This window comes from Aspergillus eucalypticola (assembly GCF_003184535.1).
Source record: "Aspergillus eucalypticola CBS 122712 chromosome Unknown BO83scaffold_36, whole genome shotgun sequence".
Lineage (NCBI taxonomy): Eukaryota > Fungi > Ascomycota > Eurotiomycetes > Eurotiales > Aspergillaceae > Aspergillus > Aspergillus eucalypticola.
The window spans coordinates 316,297-333,141 of record NW_020290310.1 but is presented as its reverse complement, the minus strand read 5'-3'; the positions used below and the strand labels follow the sequence as shown (position 1 = coordinate 333,141).

Sequence of the window (16,845 nt, the reverse complement as noted above, 5' to 3'; positions counted from 1 at the left end):
TCTTATCTAACTTATATAATTTATGATTCTATACTACATACATGACCTGCTGGGTCACAGTGAGTCAGCTGCCCTGCTCTAATTATAAGAATTTAGAAAGATTTAAATAGTTCTCAGACATTAAATATAATTTAATGATAGTAATCAACAAATATACTAAATTTTCAAATAATTTTATACTAGTTAGACGATTTTATTTTTTGAACTATATATTCTTTCAGGATTTATACCATTTCTTTTCCTGCTTGAATAATATACTCACACAGGTCTATATGCTCAGTGCAAGATTCCGGAAACTCCTCACATTTAGTATTGACTGCAAGCTTACAAGTGATGCGCGTTCTGAGTCAACAAACTCAGTATTTTAGTCTTTAACCGGATAGCCGAGTGGTTAGTACTCCTGAAGCGCACCAGGCGCTAGCGGATCGTGACACTCAGCTTCAGTACCCTGCATGGAGTTGAGTCCCACTTATGTGGGCCCTTGATGCATGCATTGTCCAATTAAGTTAATGTTTACGGGTGATTACAGCACTAGTACCTTTGGCTCATCAACGCATTACAAGTCAATGAGGTCATAAGTTCACCATACAAACAATATATTCCTGGTCACATGCTTCTGGTGATTGACACCTATATAGTACAATGATACAGCTGGTACTCCGTACACATTTGCATATAAAGACTGACCCCACCTCTGCGAGTGTTGTACAAAGTAGTACGAAGTGCCTTTTTGTCCAATGCTTAATCACAATATCCTTAGTCTCATACAGTAACATATTACCTATTCCAACATCACATATTACTGTCTAACAAACCAATCGCTTCATATCCACTGGAAACCGTGGGCCGCTAAAGTAGGTATCGGGCTTGTAATAGGCAAGCCCCGGGCACTTTATGTTAACTATTCATTAAAGTCTACAGACATATTGAATAGGGCCGATCTCTCATATCGAGCAAGGTATGTATATTAATGACTTGCATTCGCTCGATGAAAATCACTGATTATGTGCCTAGTTTCCTCGATCGAAAGAACGCAGAAAGTCCACCTCCATGAAGAGTAAGCATCTCTCGACATGTCCGCATACCACTAGTGATATTTGGTGTGCGTATCTTGGATGCACACCTAAAAGCCAGGCTTGGTTGTACTTCGCACTCAATAGTTAACTCCCTAGTGACGCGGTCTCACAAAACCAACGATCTAGATCATTCAGCATTGCACGAAGGGGGAGCTCTAGGTCAAGAGAGTCTTCCCCGCTATTTTGCCAAGTCAGGACCGGTGGATGCCGATCCCCGGAAGACAAAGAAAGATGGAGGCGGAAAACGAAACTGGTAAGTTGAGTAGTCTGGCGTCTCCATCATGGCCCATGGGAATATCCAGTGACCCTCCTCCAGGGGCCGCTCTGGTGATGAAGTGCACGACTATGGCTACAAGTTTACAAACACACGACGTCACTCAAACAGTAGCGCCCAGGGGATTGCGGACTTCAAGACAAAGTTTGAAGCCGTTGAACCAGAGCCAGTCTTTGAAGAGACCGTGCATGGGCCCGATGCCCTTCCCGCGGACGACGACATGGTAAGAAAAGTTGATAGCATCAGCAGTGATATCACTGAAGGTAGTGAACTCCTTTCGAACAAGCCATAGCTACATCAGGCGAGGTAACTAGGGATCAAGATGAGGATTCTTCAAGAGTGATCCTGCACAGACACGGTAAACCAGCAAGAGCTTTGTATCACAAAGGTGACGATCTTCAGTTTGTCAAAGACCCCTGCTAGGAAATATGATGAGATAGTAGTTTGACTGCATGTGCAATTCAGGTGCCTTGCTCTAATTCAAGAAATCATTTAAATATGCATTCAAGAAATCATTTAAATGTGAATAAAAAGATGCCGCAGCCTCGCCCTAAACTACGGAGGCCAACTATCAGACAATTGCATTGCTAGAAGATACTGAAAACATATCAGCGCCAGGAAAGGATTACTAAGAATGTATAAAAGGGCGGAAGAGAAGCATGTTTGCAACCAACTGAGCTCATTTATAGCGTGCAGGCACTAGTCAAGAACTCAGATATTGCAGAGTGTTGTTCTAACATCTTAGAGCCAACTCAGCTGTGCCTTCTCGGTTGATGGATCGTATTGTGTTTCATTATGCGCATTGCCATTCTTGTCATCTTCGGTAGAAACCCCAGAAGGCTCTTGACGCGTAGTCTTGGCTGAGTCAAAAAGGTTCCTGAACCAGAAATCAAGCTTTCCTTTTTCGATCTGTTGAAGTAGGATTTCGTTTTCCCTGGCGAGATCACGAGAGATGCGGGCACGACGCTCAGGTGGAAAACGTGTTGTAATAAGATCAGCGTCAGAATCGCTTAGCAACACGTCGTGCGGGCCGTTAGGGACGTATATAGAAGGGTAGTTAGAATCTTCATCAAGGCCTGTGGACAGAGTTAGTAAGATGCTTGAGGACATTCCCCACTAGTCGGTATCATACCGTCCCTGAGGCACCAACAAAGGGTACGTGAGAGTGTTGTGGCATAGAGAAAACTTTCGGTGTCCATTCCCAATCCCTCAGCTGCCTCTTCCAATTTTTCCCAATTGTTATCTATCATGCATCTTCTCCACACCAATTTCTGTAGTGCTGCATGATACTGTGGATCTCGCTGGTCATAAGAGAGTCGGATGATTCGCAAAGCTAGGTAAAATTGTTTCCCCACGATTTCATCCTGACCTTGATCAGAGACCTGGGATAGGTATATGTGCGTTAGCAGGTCGACTAACTCATCCGAGCTAAGAACTTGTCGAGTGACAATCTTGGCCAGAGCCTCGCTAAATATCTCATGCAATGAAGGCCTATCCGCGGCTGTTGGGTTGCGAAATTGTTCAATCGCGATATCAATCTCCGCCTTCTGATCGATTGCATTGTGTAACGCGGGCGCGACATAGGCGAATATCACTTCTTGGACGGCATCGACCTCCGCAAAGTCTTCCAAGCGTCTGACGTTCTTGCGAACGACTAGACTATCTGGCATTCGAGATTCCTCCCAGACCGCAAGATTTGCAAGCTTTGCTAGAGACAACTCAACACGATGACTCCAGATATCTGATTCATGCTTCGTGGCAAGCTTCTCCAAGGATCGGGCAGCGCCCTCATAGTCATTCTCGCCGATCACATCATTAATCCAGCCCAGCCGCAGATAAGCTGGGTGTTTCCGTAAGAACTGAGTGACGAAGGGCTGAAACTTTTTCATCGCAAAGAGTATTCCAGATTGGCCCATGGAGATCTGTCGGGAGAAAAAAGAATCGGCCCAAGATTCCCCGAATTTCTCAAAGTAAAAGGATATCTTTTGACTGAGCCGCTCAGACGCGTTCTCGTCAGCACCTGCATTTTTGTTTGGCGAATCTTGATGTGTCACAAGGCTCTTGGTTTGGTCCTGAAGCTCGATTATGAGCTCCACGAGCGCTCCCATATCTCGGAACTGTTCGGCAAGCATAATGGCATCATCTAGATGTCCTATTCCGGCCAACTTGAATAGCTGCCATTTCCGTTGCTTGATGTGAGCCTGTTCAGTCGCAATACTTTCGTCGATAAGTTTCTGACTCTCTTGGGACGAAAGCCAACGGACTCGTTCACAGTGCATGAGCCCTAAAATCTGAAGCTGCCTAGAACTATTTTTGGCAATCCTTCTCACAGTTTGAGTTTCAGGTAGCTCAACCCCAATCGTTGTTTTCTGAATCCAAGCTCTGCAGCTATCAAGCTCCAGATCCAGCAGATGTCCAAATTCGATGTAACAATAGCGCTGAGAAGTCCAGAACTCCGAAAGCCCAGTGTAGTCACCCGTCAATATGCCGTCCTCCAGATAGCCGTCACCAATACCATACCGGCTAGAATTCTCGTCTCGATAACGAAACGCAGTCTCCAGAACTGCTAGGGACAAATCACTAGCCTCGAGTAGCTGCTCCGACATCCGTCGTCCCTGTTTGGCAGAGCTTCCCTTTTGAGGCTTGATGGCTTTAAAGATCCACGGCACGATATGTTCCATTTGAAAAGTATCATATAAAAACCAATGGCGCACTGGGTCGCAATCACCGGTCTGCTCTTCGATCTTCGTTTTGAACTTCTCGCTCATTAATCCGATTATGTGCGCCAGCAGTGTTGAATTTTTGCTCGCGCATTTCCTGGCTTCGTCTTCCAACTTCCACATAGCTCTTTGAGCAGCCAGTTTCTCCGCACTCCAAAGTAACTGCCACCAGATTTCTCGGCGGATGGTCTCATTTTGCTGTGTCAACAAGAGGGCGAGGTCGTCGAGTGCTTTCGCTCGCAGTTTTAAATTTTGATCCACGGAAATCCCACTCGATGGAATGAATTCCGATGCAGACCGCATTAATTCCTGGCATATTTCCAATGCAGCATTTTCCGTCTCGCTGATTGGGAATCCTATTCCGTCATCACCTGTAAGATTCAGTGGGTTTTTTGTCATCGTGCCATAGAATATAGCCTGTTCAATTTTATGCTTCGCAGTGATGCGGCCAACATCAACATTGCTCTTTGTTCTTTCACTCGGCAAAGCTGCAATACGAATGATACCAAAATCTCGAACCATGAGCAGACATGCGGCTAATGAGCCCTCACCACTCTGGTTTTCACATCCGCTTCCTAAAATCTCGTAGCTCTCTCCAGAACGCAAAGGAATAATATCCTTGAATGCCCGCCCTTGCTGAGTTACGGAAACCGCATCCTGAGTAATAGTAGGGTGTTCGGAAATGGTCAATGATAACAACACAATTGACTGCCCAACAACAATGAAAGCGGTATGCCCGGGACTTGGTACAAACAACCTGACACGCGGGAAGTCGAGATGGGTGCGTAGTCCATGAAAATCAATCGTATTAGTAGATAAGACTTGCACATCGTCCGAAAATCGCATTTGTACGACAAACATGTCCCGAACGATGCCGGGGGCAGAATGTGAGACAGAAGCCACAACCGCTGTTATCAGCGAGGAATTGGGCCCGTCACGAGCATTAGTGTTTTTGCAGTCGGCCAAGACAAAATCTAAAACCTTTAACCTATACTCATCGGCTTGACCCACGATAAGAGGCCCAAGTGCGTCACTCAAGAGACCATATACATCATGCTGATGTTTGAGCATGCTACCGTTATTCCAGTGGGTATCCCAAATTTCAAAGAGACCTTGAGACGTAGCGATTACGACATCGCGTTGTCCACGCTGATGGGATTCGCCCGCTCGAACTGTGGCAATGTCTTTTCTGTAAAAGCCACCCCCAAGAGCATTTCTCAAGCTTCCAAGTAAACCTGGTCTACCGCCACCTGCGGGGCTTCTCAGGAACGAGACAGTTACTGCTGGCTTCCCTTGACAGTCTCTGATGGTTATATGGGCAACCCTTCCAGTAGAGAAAATAACAACGACACCAGATGGCTCGCTATTTATGACGTCTGTAGCGTGCTCACCCGAGAGCAAGCCAGGGATACAGCCTTGGATGCCAGAGTGCTTCTGCCTGGAGAAAGCTAAGGTTGCAGCACTTGATATGGTTTCCCAGTATATGATTTTTCCGGTATATGGCATGACCACCATCAACCCCGGAACACCGCCTGCAACGGTAGATAAGAGCAACCCAAGGGGGGCAGTGTTACCAGGCTCTTTGCAGGACTCGGGTATTGCAAGGGTGTAAACATCTGCGGGAGAAGGCGATGGAGTTGTGGTCGAATATGCCCAGACAATGGCATGCGATTTGGTTAAGGCTAAAGCAAATCCATGACTAGTTCCAAATGAACCTCTGAAAGGCCCTGCATGCTGTGTTATTATAGTTGCGGTGGCGGAGGGGTCAGCTGTACTCGCCTGTTTGTAAACCAAGCACCTGGTCTGGCAAAGTGGGTAGCTGGGTGACGGTGTAGAACTCCGTTTTTGACTATGCATAAACCTATGTCAGATGGGTGATCCAAGGATCTTGTAGACTGGATAGTGATCGAGAACCACGTACAAGCACCACTGTTCCTTCACCTTCATCCTCGCGCTTCTCAGGCCTTTTGATCGCTCGTATAGGAATATTTCTGTGGAAATGAGCAGTTTCTGAATTTGCGACGCCTTCGTTAGATAAAGTTGACGGCTGGCGTTCCTGAAAGTCGAGCTTGGTATGATTGTTGTTCAGATTTTGAGACGTTAGTTCTAAGTCTTTTTGACGGAGATTAGATCTTTGTCTTTTCGCACTTGGAGGCTTTGGTGATTCGTCTGAGTTCGTACGCTGACGCCTCCGGGGGTTGCGCTGAGAAGCTGCGGATGAAAGCGTCTTAGGTACAAACATTTTTTAGGACCAGACACAAGCTAATTGCGTACTAAGAAGACCCTGTGTAGACTTCGTGGCCCAGAAGCGCGCATCTGAAAAGTAACCGTAACACGCCACAGTCGTGATGGAGAATGATTTCAAATTTTATATGTAAACAATATATTATTTAAATAGCGACATTGATAGGTACTAGGTATGGAGGTTAATTCACTCCGAAGGCGGTCAGCAGTTCTGATAGGATACCAGACACCCATAGATACCTGCAGAGCCAGTTCTCCTAAACAGAATCGCACTTACCTGATTAGTGATGTAAACACCCTTCAGTCCCTGTTTATACTTGTTGGATAGTACTATTTTTGTTAAAAACATGGAATTTCAGAAAGAATTGTGATACTATGTAGACACTGTAGCTTCATCCCGTTCTTACATCCTGACACTTCTAATAACGGTGACTAGTCCAGTAATACATAGCCAGATGATACATACCCATTAATCTACATACCCAGCGTTCAACAGCTCCGAAATCTTGAAGGTTAGTACAGAATCCCCATTATCACTGACACCATCTGGGGCTGTCGGTACTCAAAATCACGTGACTACACAAGAACCCTTCTGTTCCTGCGACGGCTACTGTTGCTGCACTTACATTTGAAGGCAGCGCAAATTCATTTGTAAGAAATATCAACATTTGCCGATGGCATTTGAAGGCTATGTCCTGCGATAACAGCAAGGGCATTTATCTTCCTAAGGCCTACAAAACATGCTTGCATTATCATCGAAATCAAGACTATCTTTTGGCATAAAAGCACCCCGATACCATGCTCATTGTCGTACCCAGCTAAAACCTAGTTTCCAACGAGATTATGCCAGCCCCATTACCGCAGAGACAGCCTTGCGCACTGCTCTCTTCTTTCCTGGTTTGCATACCCTGTATTTTGGACTCGCCTTTGTTCTGACGCCTTTACCGCGTAGGTCATGGTGTACAGCGTGTGGGAATGGCAAGTTCTTGGGTTGAGAGGTTCCCAAAAATATCCAGCATGTTCCTAGACGAAATGGATTCGATCCTGGGCTTCAAACTGTCTCACATCATCTCCGAAGGACCAAATTCGGAGCTCGATAAAACCGAAAATTGTCAGCCGGCTATAATGGCAACGTCAATACTAATCCTTCGAATACTTGAAGAGGAGTTCGGCTTCATGACGACCTCACGAGTGGATGCTACACTTGGACATAGCTTGGGGGAGTTCTCAGCACTTGTTGCTGGAGGTTATCTCGATTTTAGCGATGCACTGAAGTTGGTGAGACGGCGTGCAGAGATAATGTCCGAGTGCACGCGAGCTGCTATCAAGAGATCAGGCGATGAATTTGGCATGATAGCACTTGTCTGTGAGCCCGAACACATGAGTGAATTGCTTTCTACCATTTACGAATTCATTGGCCTTGGCCCATCGAGTCTGAAAGATGATTCGAGCCAATGGTACAAGGCATTTCAACAAGTCATGGTGGCAAATATCAATTCAAGAAATCAGATTGTACTGAGCGGCAATATTGCAAAAATAAAGGCTCTGCTTATCCAGCTTCGTCAATTTGGAGGACACGATCCCCGTGCGGTGAGACTGAGATGCGAAAGTCCCTTTCACAGTCCCATTATGATACCAGCAGCCAACTACATGAAATGTGCCCTTGAACATATGAATATCAATTTCCCAGCACGAATGCCATGTATCTCCAACGTTTCGGGCTTACCGTTCAATTCCAAGGAAGAACTCAGGTATTTATTATCACAGCAGTGTGTCGATACGGTAAAATGGTGGGACAGTATTCGATACCTAGATCAGACGCATGCAGTAACACGCTGGATCGGCATCGGACCTGGGAAAGTCGGTAGAAATCTGGTTGGGAAAGAGGTCGGTAAGGTTATGGTGAAAGGCGGCGGTGTTTGGTCTATATCTGACCCCTTGGAGATTGCAAATGTCCTTTCTGCGTTGGACAAGACTGAGAGTGACCCTCCACATGATTGAAATGGATGAATCGGGCGAGATGCTTTGCCCCACAAGCTGTGTTTTCACTATATACCCATCCCAGAAGGACCAGATTGGTCAAATCGACTTGACTCAATCCTCTTATCACGTATTGGACACTTATCATAGTACACAATGTAGAGTTATACAAAGCACTGGGTAAACATTGGATACTATCAACTGATACTTTGCGGTCGATAGATGTCTCCTACGAGTGCCGTACATCAGTGAATGCTATACCGAATCCTGTGCGTGTTATACCCATTATTATTGGAGGATACCAAGGGTGGGAGCCATCAAAAGTACAAGTGATCTTCAAAATCGAGATTCTTCGAAGATAACGTGTAGAGCGGTAGGTTGTTTGCACATAGCATGGGTTCATGGTCTTTTTTTAAAGGGAGGCTACAATCGGAACCCATGAGTTTCCAATTCGGTTGACCTCGTTAATGAACCTCTGATCTGTGATCTGCGAACTGCAAGATGACACGGCTTTCGCTGTGGCCATGTGCTCGTCCGGTCGATGAAACGGATTCTGTAGCAACTGCACATATGCTGTTTGGAGAGTTCGGAAAACCTGTAGGTGGGCACCATCAGTGATTGAAGCCCAAGATCTTGTGGATTGTTCAACATGTAGAACTTCGAATGCAGGAGAAAAACACAAAAACGTACTGCTTTTAGGTCAAATTCCCTTAACCCCGACTTGGTGGAACCTTTAGGATCTTCATCACTGATGGGCTGCCCAATCAAGTCAACTATAACTAGGAATTTTACCCCCGTAGTAGAAAGCCAGCCATATGCTGCAAGTCTCTCGTCCACAGCCTGCAAAAGGCCAAGATCTTGGTCAATTGACGTCTGTTTGCGGCGTATTTCAAAGATATCAAGGCAGGAATTCAATATAAAAGAGAACTCAATAGTGGACTCCACATAGGGAGGGAACAGCGACACGTGGAGTGGATTGTCCTGATTCATACATTAAGACTGGCGCAGCAGATGAAGGATATGAAGACTCACAGCTTTCCCAATGACGCCGATACAGGCAATCTTAGGCAAAGCCATAGCTCCAGGTCAGTTATGGCCTGCTGAAGAAATCAATCCCACTGAATTCAGATAAAAATCATCAATTTCATCGTTCTTGGGACTCGAGATCTCCTGGCTTCTGTGTTTCGGAGAAGGTAGGCGCTGAGCCAGTTATGTCAATGATACCTAACCCACCCATGAACAACCCCATACTAGTTCACTAACGTAATCCACATGCGGATCAGCCACATGTTCGAGCCACCTCTTTAAATATTCTTCACTGGCAGAAGAGATGCATTGATTGATACATACGCTTGAACCATCGTTCAAATTCAAAGCTTAAAACCATCTTTCTTTTCTTTTTATTTCTATTTTTTTTTCCCCTCACTTCAAAGACAAAAGTATAATATAGTAATTAAAGCTTTGGTCAATTCCCCCCCTCCCCCCAATTATTACTCTCTTGACCATTGTATACTATTCATCTCTACTCAGTCTTACAGTCGCGATAGAGGACAGGAAAATTTGACCCAGCATATCTTCATATTGACTACACAGTACGTATAATTCGGAATCCGGTCTGGTTAAATCTTCGAAGTTCGAACGTAGGATGGTTATTATTTGTAGCTGTTCCACTTGTGGATTCCATTATCTGTTGACTTCATACATCTTCGAAATTTCATGGTTACCGTTCAAAGCCATTACCAACATCTTGGTTTAAGGATTCTCGCTGCGTTGTTCGACCTTATACTATATGATATCGACTTCTAAGAGAGCCACATTGTGAATATCCTATTCAGATACGCCCGTTCTAGTAAGGCATCATCTTTCATACAGCCCAGGCTGCTAGGACACCTATCAATAGTTTGGAACTATTGGTGTTTCTGTTACGGGATGCTCTTCACCTGCATCCATCCATCTACAGTACTTTGCTCCACGCAGCGATGAGATCCATGTCGCTGTCCAGATAAGGAGGGATTCGAATACCGAGCTTTGATGACTCCAGCCAATGAAGCTCTTTAGAATCTAACTTACACTAGCACATTGTTAGCCGGCTGTCCGTGGCTCACGTGCCAATACGGTATTATACACAGAGTAAATGCGAGACGCTGGATTCAACGACCTTAACTAGGTTTTGTTACAGTAAATTACGGAAATTGCGTTCCATTAGTACCAATAGTGCAGAATGATACTCTTAATTTGAGCCTCGACTATCCTGATAATATCTTGCCACCATTGACAGACTGGACTACAAGCCTCCACTCTTCTGACAGTTCATACGGGTTTTGCACGCAAGGTCGCTTCTCTTTATCTCTGTGCACATTGTTACTGGGAGCGATACAGCCATGCTGCCTCTCACCGGTCGCGCCATTCCAGGCGCCATCCCAAGCGCTCTTCATGGTATGTGTTCTCCAATTGTTACTACTAAGTTGCTGAACTCATGTAGTGCGACCGCGTATCACATCTTGCCATTTCCGAATTCAGCCAGTTTCGTTCCTTTCGACCTCTTCAATTAAGTCGGCAACAGCAATCGAACAGCGGGGACAGTCTGGCCAAGCGCTCACTGCTTCTGGAAAGGTGCGGAAAGAGGTGCCCTTACCGAGCCAGGAGAAAAAGGAGGGTGCTATGCAATATGTCCTGTTTGTTGCCTAAGACGCATGAGATGGGTACTTTATACTGATCCATGTGTAGTACCACGCTTGACCAAGTCGCTAACTGGGCCCGCCAAAGTTCTTTGTGGCCCATGACCTTTGGTCTCGCCTGCTGTGCAGTTGAGATGATGCATCTTTCGACCCCCAGATATGACCAGGATCGTCTTGGAATCATTTTCAGAGCATCACCTCGGCAATCGGATGTCATGATCGTGGCAGGCACATTGACAAATAAGATGGCTCCCGCTCTCAGACAGGTGTATGACCAAATGCCTGACCCTCGTTGGGTCGTCAGTATGGGAAGTTGTGCCAATGGCGGTGGTTATTACCACTACAGTTATTCTGTTGTTCGCGGATGCGATAGAATCGTACCCGTGGATGTCTATGTTCCCGGATGTTTGTATACCCTTTACCATTCCTACAATGACGTCGGCTAATGGGAACAACTCAAGGTCCGCCGACCTCCGAAGCATTGATGTACGGAATCTTTCAACTTCAAAAGAAGATGCGGCACACAAGGATCACCCGCATGTGGTACCGCCGTTAAGCTCAACTTGGAATTACTTCCTCCCTATTCTACTCAAGGGTTGGAACGGACAGGTTCGGACGTAGACTGTATAAGAAGTCCTATCCTGGAAATCTAGTATGTGCTCTCGTGCATTACCGAACATTACCAGCGCGCAATTGATAGGGGGAGGGATAAAAGGGAAGTGGAGGCTTAACTTCCAACAGGCATACCAGGTGTGTCATGTTCATGGTTGAGCAAGGAGATCCGGCCAACATGTATTGTATGCAATAACTGCAAGCCACTTTCCTAGGTATATTAGAACGGGGTTAGGGACTTGGCTGCAAATTCACACTGATATTCTGCGCTCTTGTACGGCTCACACTCAAACGTCTCATATCTAGACTATGTCGTGTCGTAATGTTAGAATATTTCAACAGATCGAGACATTACCACTGTTTGCATGCATAGTATGCAACTTATTGCTAGACTGCTTCTTCGCATGTTCAAATATACCTAGAGGCTGCAAGGTGAAGGACTATACTACGACAAGTCTCTTATCATCAATATTAGAGACGCAGATTTCTGGCATGCTGATACATGAAAGGAGTCCGATTCACCAGTGACAGTGGAAATGGCATTTCTAGTGTTAACTTTCCGCGGGGCTCATATAAAGTAAAGTATGCCCACCAGCCTTATATCGCAAGTCATCAATAGCGGTAGTATCTCCGATTAGAGGGAATAAAATATTACGGGCATTTCTGCAGATTTACATACGCTCGGCAAGGCCTTTCTTGTTCGGATTATGTTTTGCAAACAATACCTTCGCGCATGTTTCAGGCCATGATTCGTACCGGTTAGAGGTCGGTAAAGCATTCTCTTTAGCGCACCAAACCAACAATGAGTAGAAATCATCGACTTCATCAGTATGAGACAGATTACCCATCTTCTATATAGATATACGCGGCTCGTATGCCCACGTTTGTCTGCTATATGAGGAGATCTGCCATGCAACGCACCATCCATCACAAAAAGCATTTTGTAGTGAGACGGCCAAAGGAAATGGTCATGGCCCGAGCTTGCCTTCTTTCCAGTGTCCCCACTTTATGACCCAAAGTAATTGATTATCTTAGTTCCCCTTTCACTTTCATTAACTTTTTTTTTTTTTTTTTCCGCGACTTTCGGCTTCCGCAAGCCATTATTTGAAGTGTCCACCACTAGCTCAAAATATCAGGCTGATCTCTCTGCACCTACCATTCAAAGCTTTTGCTTCTTTTTTCCTTACCTCACTTTCCATCTCTTTTTCTTTGATACAGCTGTCTCATCTCAGGCGTGTACCACGCCATGAAGAACCTCGTTCCCGATCAATCTGGAGCTCTTCCTGAAGTCGAAACTTATGAACCAATTTCTTCATTCAAATCAGGATTGACAACTCCTTGGATTTTCCTTCAACCCACGACGGAGTTGAAAACCACTATCACCGGCTCTGTGAAGTACTATTTAGATTCGTTAGCCTCGTCGATCGGCGATTCCCAATGTGCGCGCCAACGCAGGAACAGAAAGCGCAAAAGATCCGAAGCTGAGGAAGATTTTACAAACCAGGTCCTACAGCTCAAGCAACTCTATGTCGACGGCTTCACTTCTGACCAGATATGGCAACAAGCCTTGAGAATTCTTGATTCTTCCGGTGGTGAAGTCGAGCGGGATTTTACTTGGTGGTCTGCAGTGTCCAAGCCACACGAGCGGTCCCTGACCTCACCTTATAATGTGGCACTTGACGGCACCGCATTCGAGGGCAGCAACGTGGACTCTCAGTCAGAGGCCGATCTCACCCAATCGAGTATCGATAATGACGATGACGACCTTAGTTCAGTACACGCTCACTCTCAAACCTCCCATCATGACTCGGACGTCGAAGAAGACATTGAGCAATTATCCGACAACAATTACGGAAGCGATATCGACGACGGTGAACAAGAAACGTATGTGGAGGATCCTTTTGGCCTGAATGATGGGTTCTTTTCGATAGATGATTTCAACAAGCAATCGGAACTACTCGAAAGACAGGACGTTAGTGGTGGCCCAGGCAACGATTCTGAGAGCGAGGATGATGAAATTGATTGGCACGCAAATCCTTTGACTACAGCAGGGTCAATGTCTCTACCGAAGAGAGACATGCCACAGGAGCACTCTGACGGGAATGATGGCGAGGATATTTCCGACAGCGAAGAGGAAGGACCAACATTTGGTGATGCAGGCTTTGAGGACGATTCCGATATGGACGCAGATGATGTCTATGCGGCAAATTCTGGAGGCGAAGGTTGGATGAACACCAGCGACATAAAGTATTCTGACTTCTTCGCTCCACCTCCACGTAAAGTTACACGCAAAAAGACACGCTCCCTTCCTAAAACTCAGCCCGACCTTGCCATTACCAACGACGACGTTGATCGTGCCATGGCTGATGTTCGACGTGATCTTTTTGAAGATGAGCTTTCCGGTGAGGATAGTGATGAACATGAAGTAGCGCGGGGATCTCAGAACAATTCCTCTAGTCATGAAAAACAGCGTGCTCGCATTGCTGATGAGATTCGCCGCTTGGAGGCTGCCAACGTTGCCAAGAAGGATTGGATGCTAGCTGGTGAAGCCAGGGCTGTCGAAAGGCCTGTGAACTCACTTATTGAGGAAGACCTGGATTTCGAAAGGATCGGAAAGCCCGTGCCAGTCGTTACGGCAGAGTTGTCAGAGGATATCGAAGAGCTTGTCAAGCGTCGCATCCTTGCCAAACAATTTGACGAAGTAATACGTCGGCGCCCTGGTGTTTCCGACGCACAGCGCGCGCGGGGAGTTCGTCCTGAACTGGAAGACACCAAACCCCAGCAAAGCCTTGCTGAATTATATGAAGCTGACCATCTTCGCGCTACCGATCCAAATTTCGTTGATCCTAAAAATCAGAAGTTGATCCGTGAGCATGCTACTGTAACAAACTTATGGAAAGAGATCAGCTCTCAACTAGACACGCTCTCGAACTGGCATTACAAGCCCAAGGCTCCGCAGGCAAGCATCAATGTTGTCACTGATGTGGCAACAATTACTATGGAGGATGCTCAGCCGACAGCTAGCAACGCTGTAACTGGGACAGCAACCCTTGCGCCGCAGGAAATCTACGCACCTGGCGACGATAACAAGGTCGCTGGTGAAATGATTTTGAAGAATGGAACGGCAATCGCCAAAGAGGAGATGACCAGGGAACAAAAGGCTAGGTTGCGTCGAGAGCACAAAAAGCAAAACGCCAGCACCGCAAAATCCCAGAAGACAGGGAAAGCGGCTGAAAATCAGCAGCTCATTTCGGACTTGAAGAAGGGTGGAGTCAAATTGATTGGGAAGCAGGGCGAAGTGACAAATATCAATGGCGGTAAAATCAAAGAAGCCGTGAAGGAAGGTGGCCATGTGCTCAAGCTTTAGATTTCAGTGCGGTTACAGATTGGATCTATGTACCAAAGACAAGCGTATTTCGATATATTCGCACAAGACTTTCCCTAGTAGTAGTAGTTTTAATTTGTAGCTAGACCTTCCTAGACACCCCTCTTGTCCGACTTCAACCGTATCTGGTAGAGGAAAATGTTCTCGCGCCGGTATGTCTCCGCATCAGGGTCATCCCGGATTTCTTCCACATCAAACACCTTCCTTGCATTTTTCATGAAACGGAGGTCTGCTCTTCTACGCCTCTTAAAGCAGAAGTAACAGATAGATTCTGGACCAAGAAGATCATTCAAGGTCGAGATTAGTAGCGGGAAGGCGGGCTCAAAGTAAACACAGTCAGCGGCGAGGATAATTGCGGGATGCTTTGGGATGCTGTCTGGGAGGGAGTCTCCCCAGTTTAGTACTGTAGCTTCGACTGTAGAAGAAAGATTGTTGAGCTTGATATTCGTCTTCATCAGGGGCAACATGGGAGCTTGATCCGTAATGTAAATTCGTGGCACCTCAGGGTGACATCTGCGTGCAAGCGCAAGGCCAACAAGACCGCCGCCGGCTCCAAGTTCAACTCTAACCAACAATTAGCAGGGGTCAATTACCCGCATACCAGGCACAAGTCGGACAGGTTGCAGGTGAGGACAAAACTGGGTCATAGGGCAACGGACATTGTTTTACCGAGAAAGCTAGATTGATGTTGGCGTAGCAAGTACTTCGACAGGACCATCCCCGCTGGCCATAGCTGGCCTCCACACCCTTCCTTTAGATCTTCCTGGAGAACTAGAGGGTTCGATAACATCCCATCAAAGGAGATGGAGCTCTGACTGGCGGGCTTAAAATCCCTAACCGGGATCAACGATTCATCGATGTCTAATGAATCATTCATGTCGATTGCAGCTGGCATTGAACCGGGAACTTCCATTTAATATGATGATGGTCTGTTACAGCACACAGCGTTAACGAACACTTGATGCCGAAGTATAAAATGAAGCAACTTTGGACGTTTGAAGAGTAACTCAGATGGAAGCACACTTAGTTATAATGAACTTGTTCTTTTCTTTGGGTCGATCTGGGAGGCACGGAATCGTTGGTTCTAGTCTCCCTCAATTTTTTTCTCCCCCGCCCTACTTTGCCCCATCGGTTTTCTACCTAATGTCTGGAATCACCCATATAAGTACGAGTTGTCACACTTTTACAATGTACCAAGGGAATTGACCACCATTGGTGAGGTTGAATAATAAATCCGCCTTTAGTGAAGAATACTTGCCAAGGAACCTATTTAGCTGGTATCAATGGGGAAGAAAAGGGCAACATTAAATTATGAGTAGAACCGTAAGGGGGGAAGGGAGAAAAAGAGGAAGACGTGGGAAATCATTGACAGAGCCGTGGGCAGCAGGCGTGTTTAGCAACACCAGAAACATGATAACTAAATTAGTCACAGTATTGTTCTTGTCTGATAGTAAGCGTACTTAGGAAAAAATTATACAATGTATAATAGAATGAAGGCGCACCCTAGAAATCATGGTCCACAATACGCAGATATGGATGTAGAATGTGCCATAACAATTCTATTGCCAGAGAGAAGTTGTATCTCAAAATCAAATTATATACTAGAATACCAGAAACGACAACCTTCATTAGGTCCTAGTTGTTCATTCTGGAAGTAGTTCATAGTGCTAAGCAGCCAGTACTATGGATGCTACGAGTCAAAGGAAGGGACCATGAGCCAAGCGAACAAGCTATCCAACATGAGCGTATTTTTTCCCTCATGAAAGTACAAAAATGGTGCAAACATTAAGATTAGACTACATCACAGAGTGGCTGTACGTTGTAGATATCGACAGGATGTCTGTGATTGTGGATACTGCCACGACGTAACTCTTTT

General features: G+C 45.8%; 7 protein-coding genes across 7 annotated transcripts; 4 read left to right on the top strand and 3 right to left on the bottom strand.

Moving 5' to 3' along the window:
- Nucleotides 1-1,165: 1,165 nt before the first annotated feature.
- On the top strand, nt 1,166-1,642 carry BO83DRAFT_323976 (uncharacterized protein; the record flags this gene model as incomplete). The annotated part of the gene is made up of 2 exons (XM_025527955.1): nt 1,166-1,329; nt 1,393-1,642. Coding segments are annotated over 2 exons (414 nt in total), but the record flags the coding sequence as incomplete, so codon positions are not given.
- Nucleotides 1,643-1,721: 79 nt separating this feature from the next.
- BO83DRAFT_382654 (putative nuclear pore complex subunit Nup133) lies at nt 1,722-6,432 on the bottom strand. The gene is made up of 4 exons (XM_025532277.1): nt 5,992-6,432; nt 5,850-5,919; nt 2,483-5,797; nt 1,722-2,426 (listed from the first exon to the last, which is right to left on the bottom strand). Exons 1-4 carry the CDS (start codon nt 6,310-6,312, stop codon nt 2,092-2,094), a joined length of 4,041 nt encoding a protein of 1,346 aa, XP_025383239.1. The 5' UTR covers nt 6,313-6,432; the 3' UTR covers nt 1,722-2,091.
- A 516-nt stretch (nt 6,433-6,948) lies between these two features.
- On the top strand, nt 6,949-8,409 carry BO83DRAFT_411953 (ACP S-malonyltransferase). Its single transcript, XM_025534360.1, has 2 exons — nt 6,949-7,211; nt 7,267-8,409. Exons 1-2 carry the CDS (start codon nt 7,055-7,057, stop codon nt 8,313-8,315), a joined length of 1,206 nt encoding a protein of 401 aa, XP_025383238.1. The 5' UTR covers nt 6,949-7,054; the 3' UTR covers nt 8,316-8,409.
- A 297-nt stretch (nt 8,410-8,706) lies between these two features.
- On the bottom strand, nt 8,707-9,371 carry BO83DRAFT_324062 (uncharacterized protein; the record flags this gene model as incomplete). Its single annotated transcript, XM_025527959.1, has 3 exons — nt 8,707-8,889; nt 8,985-9,275; nt 9,327-9,371. The coding sequence occupies 3 exons, from the start codon at nt 9,369-9,371 to the stop codon at nt 8,707-8,709; spliced, it is 519 nt and encodes a 172-aa protein (XP_025383237.1).
- Nucleotides 9,372-10,549: 1,178 nt separating this feature from the next.
- BO83DRAFT_441403 (NuoB/complex I 20 kDa subunit family protein) lies at nt 10,550-11,884 on the top strand. Its single transcript, XM_025536331.1, has 4 exons — nt 10,550-10,730; nt 10,777-10,969; nt 11,022-11,377; nt 11,434-11,884. The coding sequence occupies exons 1-4, from the start codon at nt 10,676-10,678 to the stop codon at nt 11,526-11,528; spliced, it is 699 nt and encodes a 232-aa protein (XP_025383236.1). The 5' UTR covers nt 10,550-10,675; the 3' UTR covers nt 11,529-11,884.
- A 781-nt stretch (nt 11,885-12,665) lies between these two features.
- On the top strand, nt 12,666-14,995 carry BO83DRAFT_382651 (rRNA-processing protein MPP10). The gene has a single exon (XM_025532276.1). It carries the CDS (start codon nt 12,831-12,833, stop codon nt 14,949-14,951), a length of 2,121 nt encoding a protein of 706 aa, XP_025383235.1. The 5' UTR covers nt 12,666-12,830; the 3' UTR covers nt 14,952-14,995.
- Nucleotides 14,996-15,061: 66 nt separating this feature from the next.
- On the bottom strand, nt 15,062-15,846 carry BO83DRAFT_403160 (uncharacterized protein; the record flags this gene model as incomplete). The annotated part of the gene is made up of 2 exons (XM_025533597.1): nt 15,062-15,533; nt 15,629-15,846. The coding sequence occupies 2 exons, from the start codon at nt 15,844-15,846 to the stop codon at nt 15,062-15,064; spliced, it is 690 nt and encodes a 229-aa protein (XP_025383234.1).
- Between the last annotated feature and the right edge of the window lie 999 nt (nt 15,847-16,845).

Coding starts and splice junctions, on each gene's coding strand:
- BO83DRAFT_382654 (XM_025532277.1), bottom strand. CDS start 6,312: ATGTTTGTACCTAAGACGCTTTCATCCGCAGCTTCTCAGCGCAACCCC. Junction 5,920..5,991: donor GTGAAGGAACAGTGGTGCTT/GTACGTGGTTCT, acceptor GTTTATGCATAG/TCAAAAACGGAGTTCTACAC. Junction 2,427..2,482: donor TTGTTGGTGCCTCAGGGACG/GTATGATACCGA, acceptor CTCTGTCCACAG/GCCTTGATGAAGATTCTAAC.
- BO83DRAFT_382651 (XM_025532276.1), top strand. CDS start 12,831: ATGAAGAACCTCGTTCCCGATCAATCTGGAGCTCTTCCTGAAGTCGAA.
- BO83DRAFT_441403 (XM_025536331.1), top strand. CDS start 10,676: ATGCTGCCTCTCACCGGTCGCGCCATTCCAGGCGCCATCCCAAGCGCT. Junction 10,731..10,776: donor CATCCCAAGCGCTCTTCATG/GTATGTGTTCTC, acceptor GAACTCATGTAG/TGCGACCGCGTATCACATCT. Junction 11,378..11,433: donor GGATGTCTATGTTCCCGGAT/GTTTGTATACCC, acceptor GAACAACTCAAG/GTCCGCCGACCTCCGAAGCA.
- BO83DRAFT_411953 (XM_025534360.1), top strand. CDS start 7,055: ATGCTTGCATTATCATCGAAATCAAGACTATCTTTTGGCATAAAAGCA. Junction 7,212..7,266: donor CACTGCTCTCTTCTTTCCTG/GTTTGCATACCC, acceptor TTTACCGCGTAG/GTCATGGTGTACAGCGTGTG.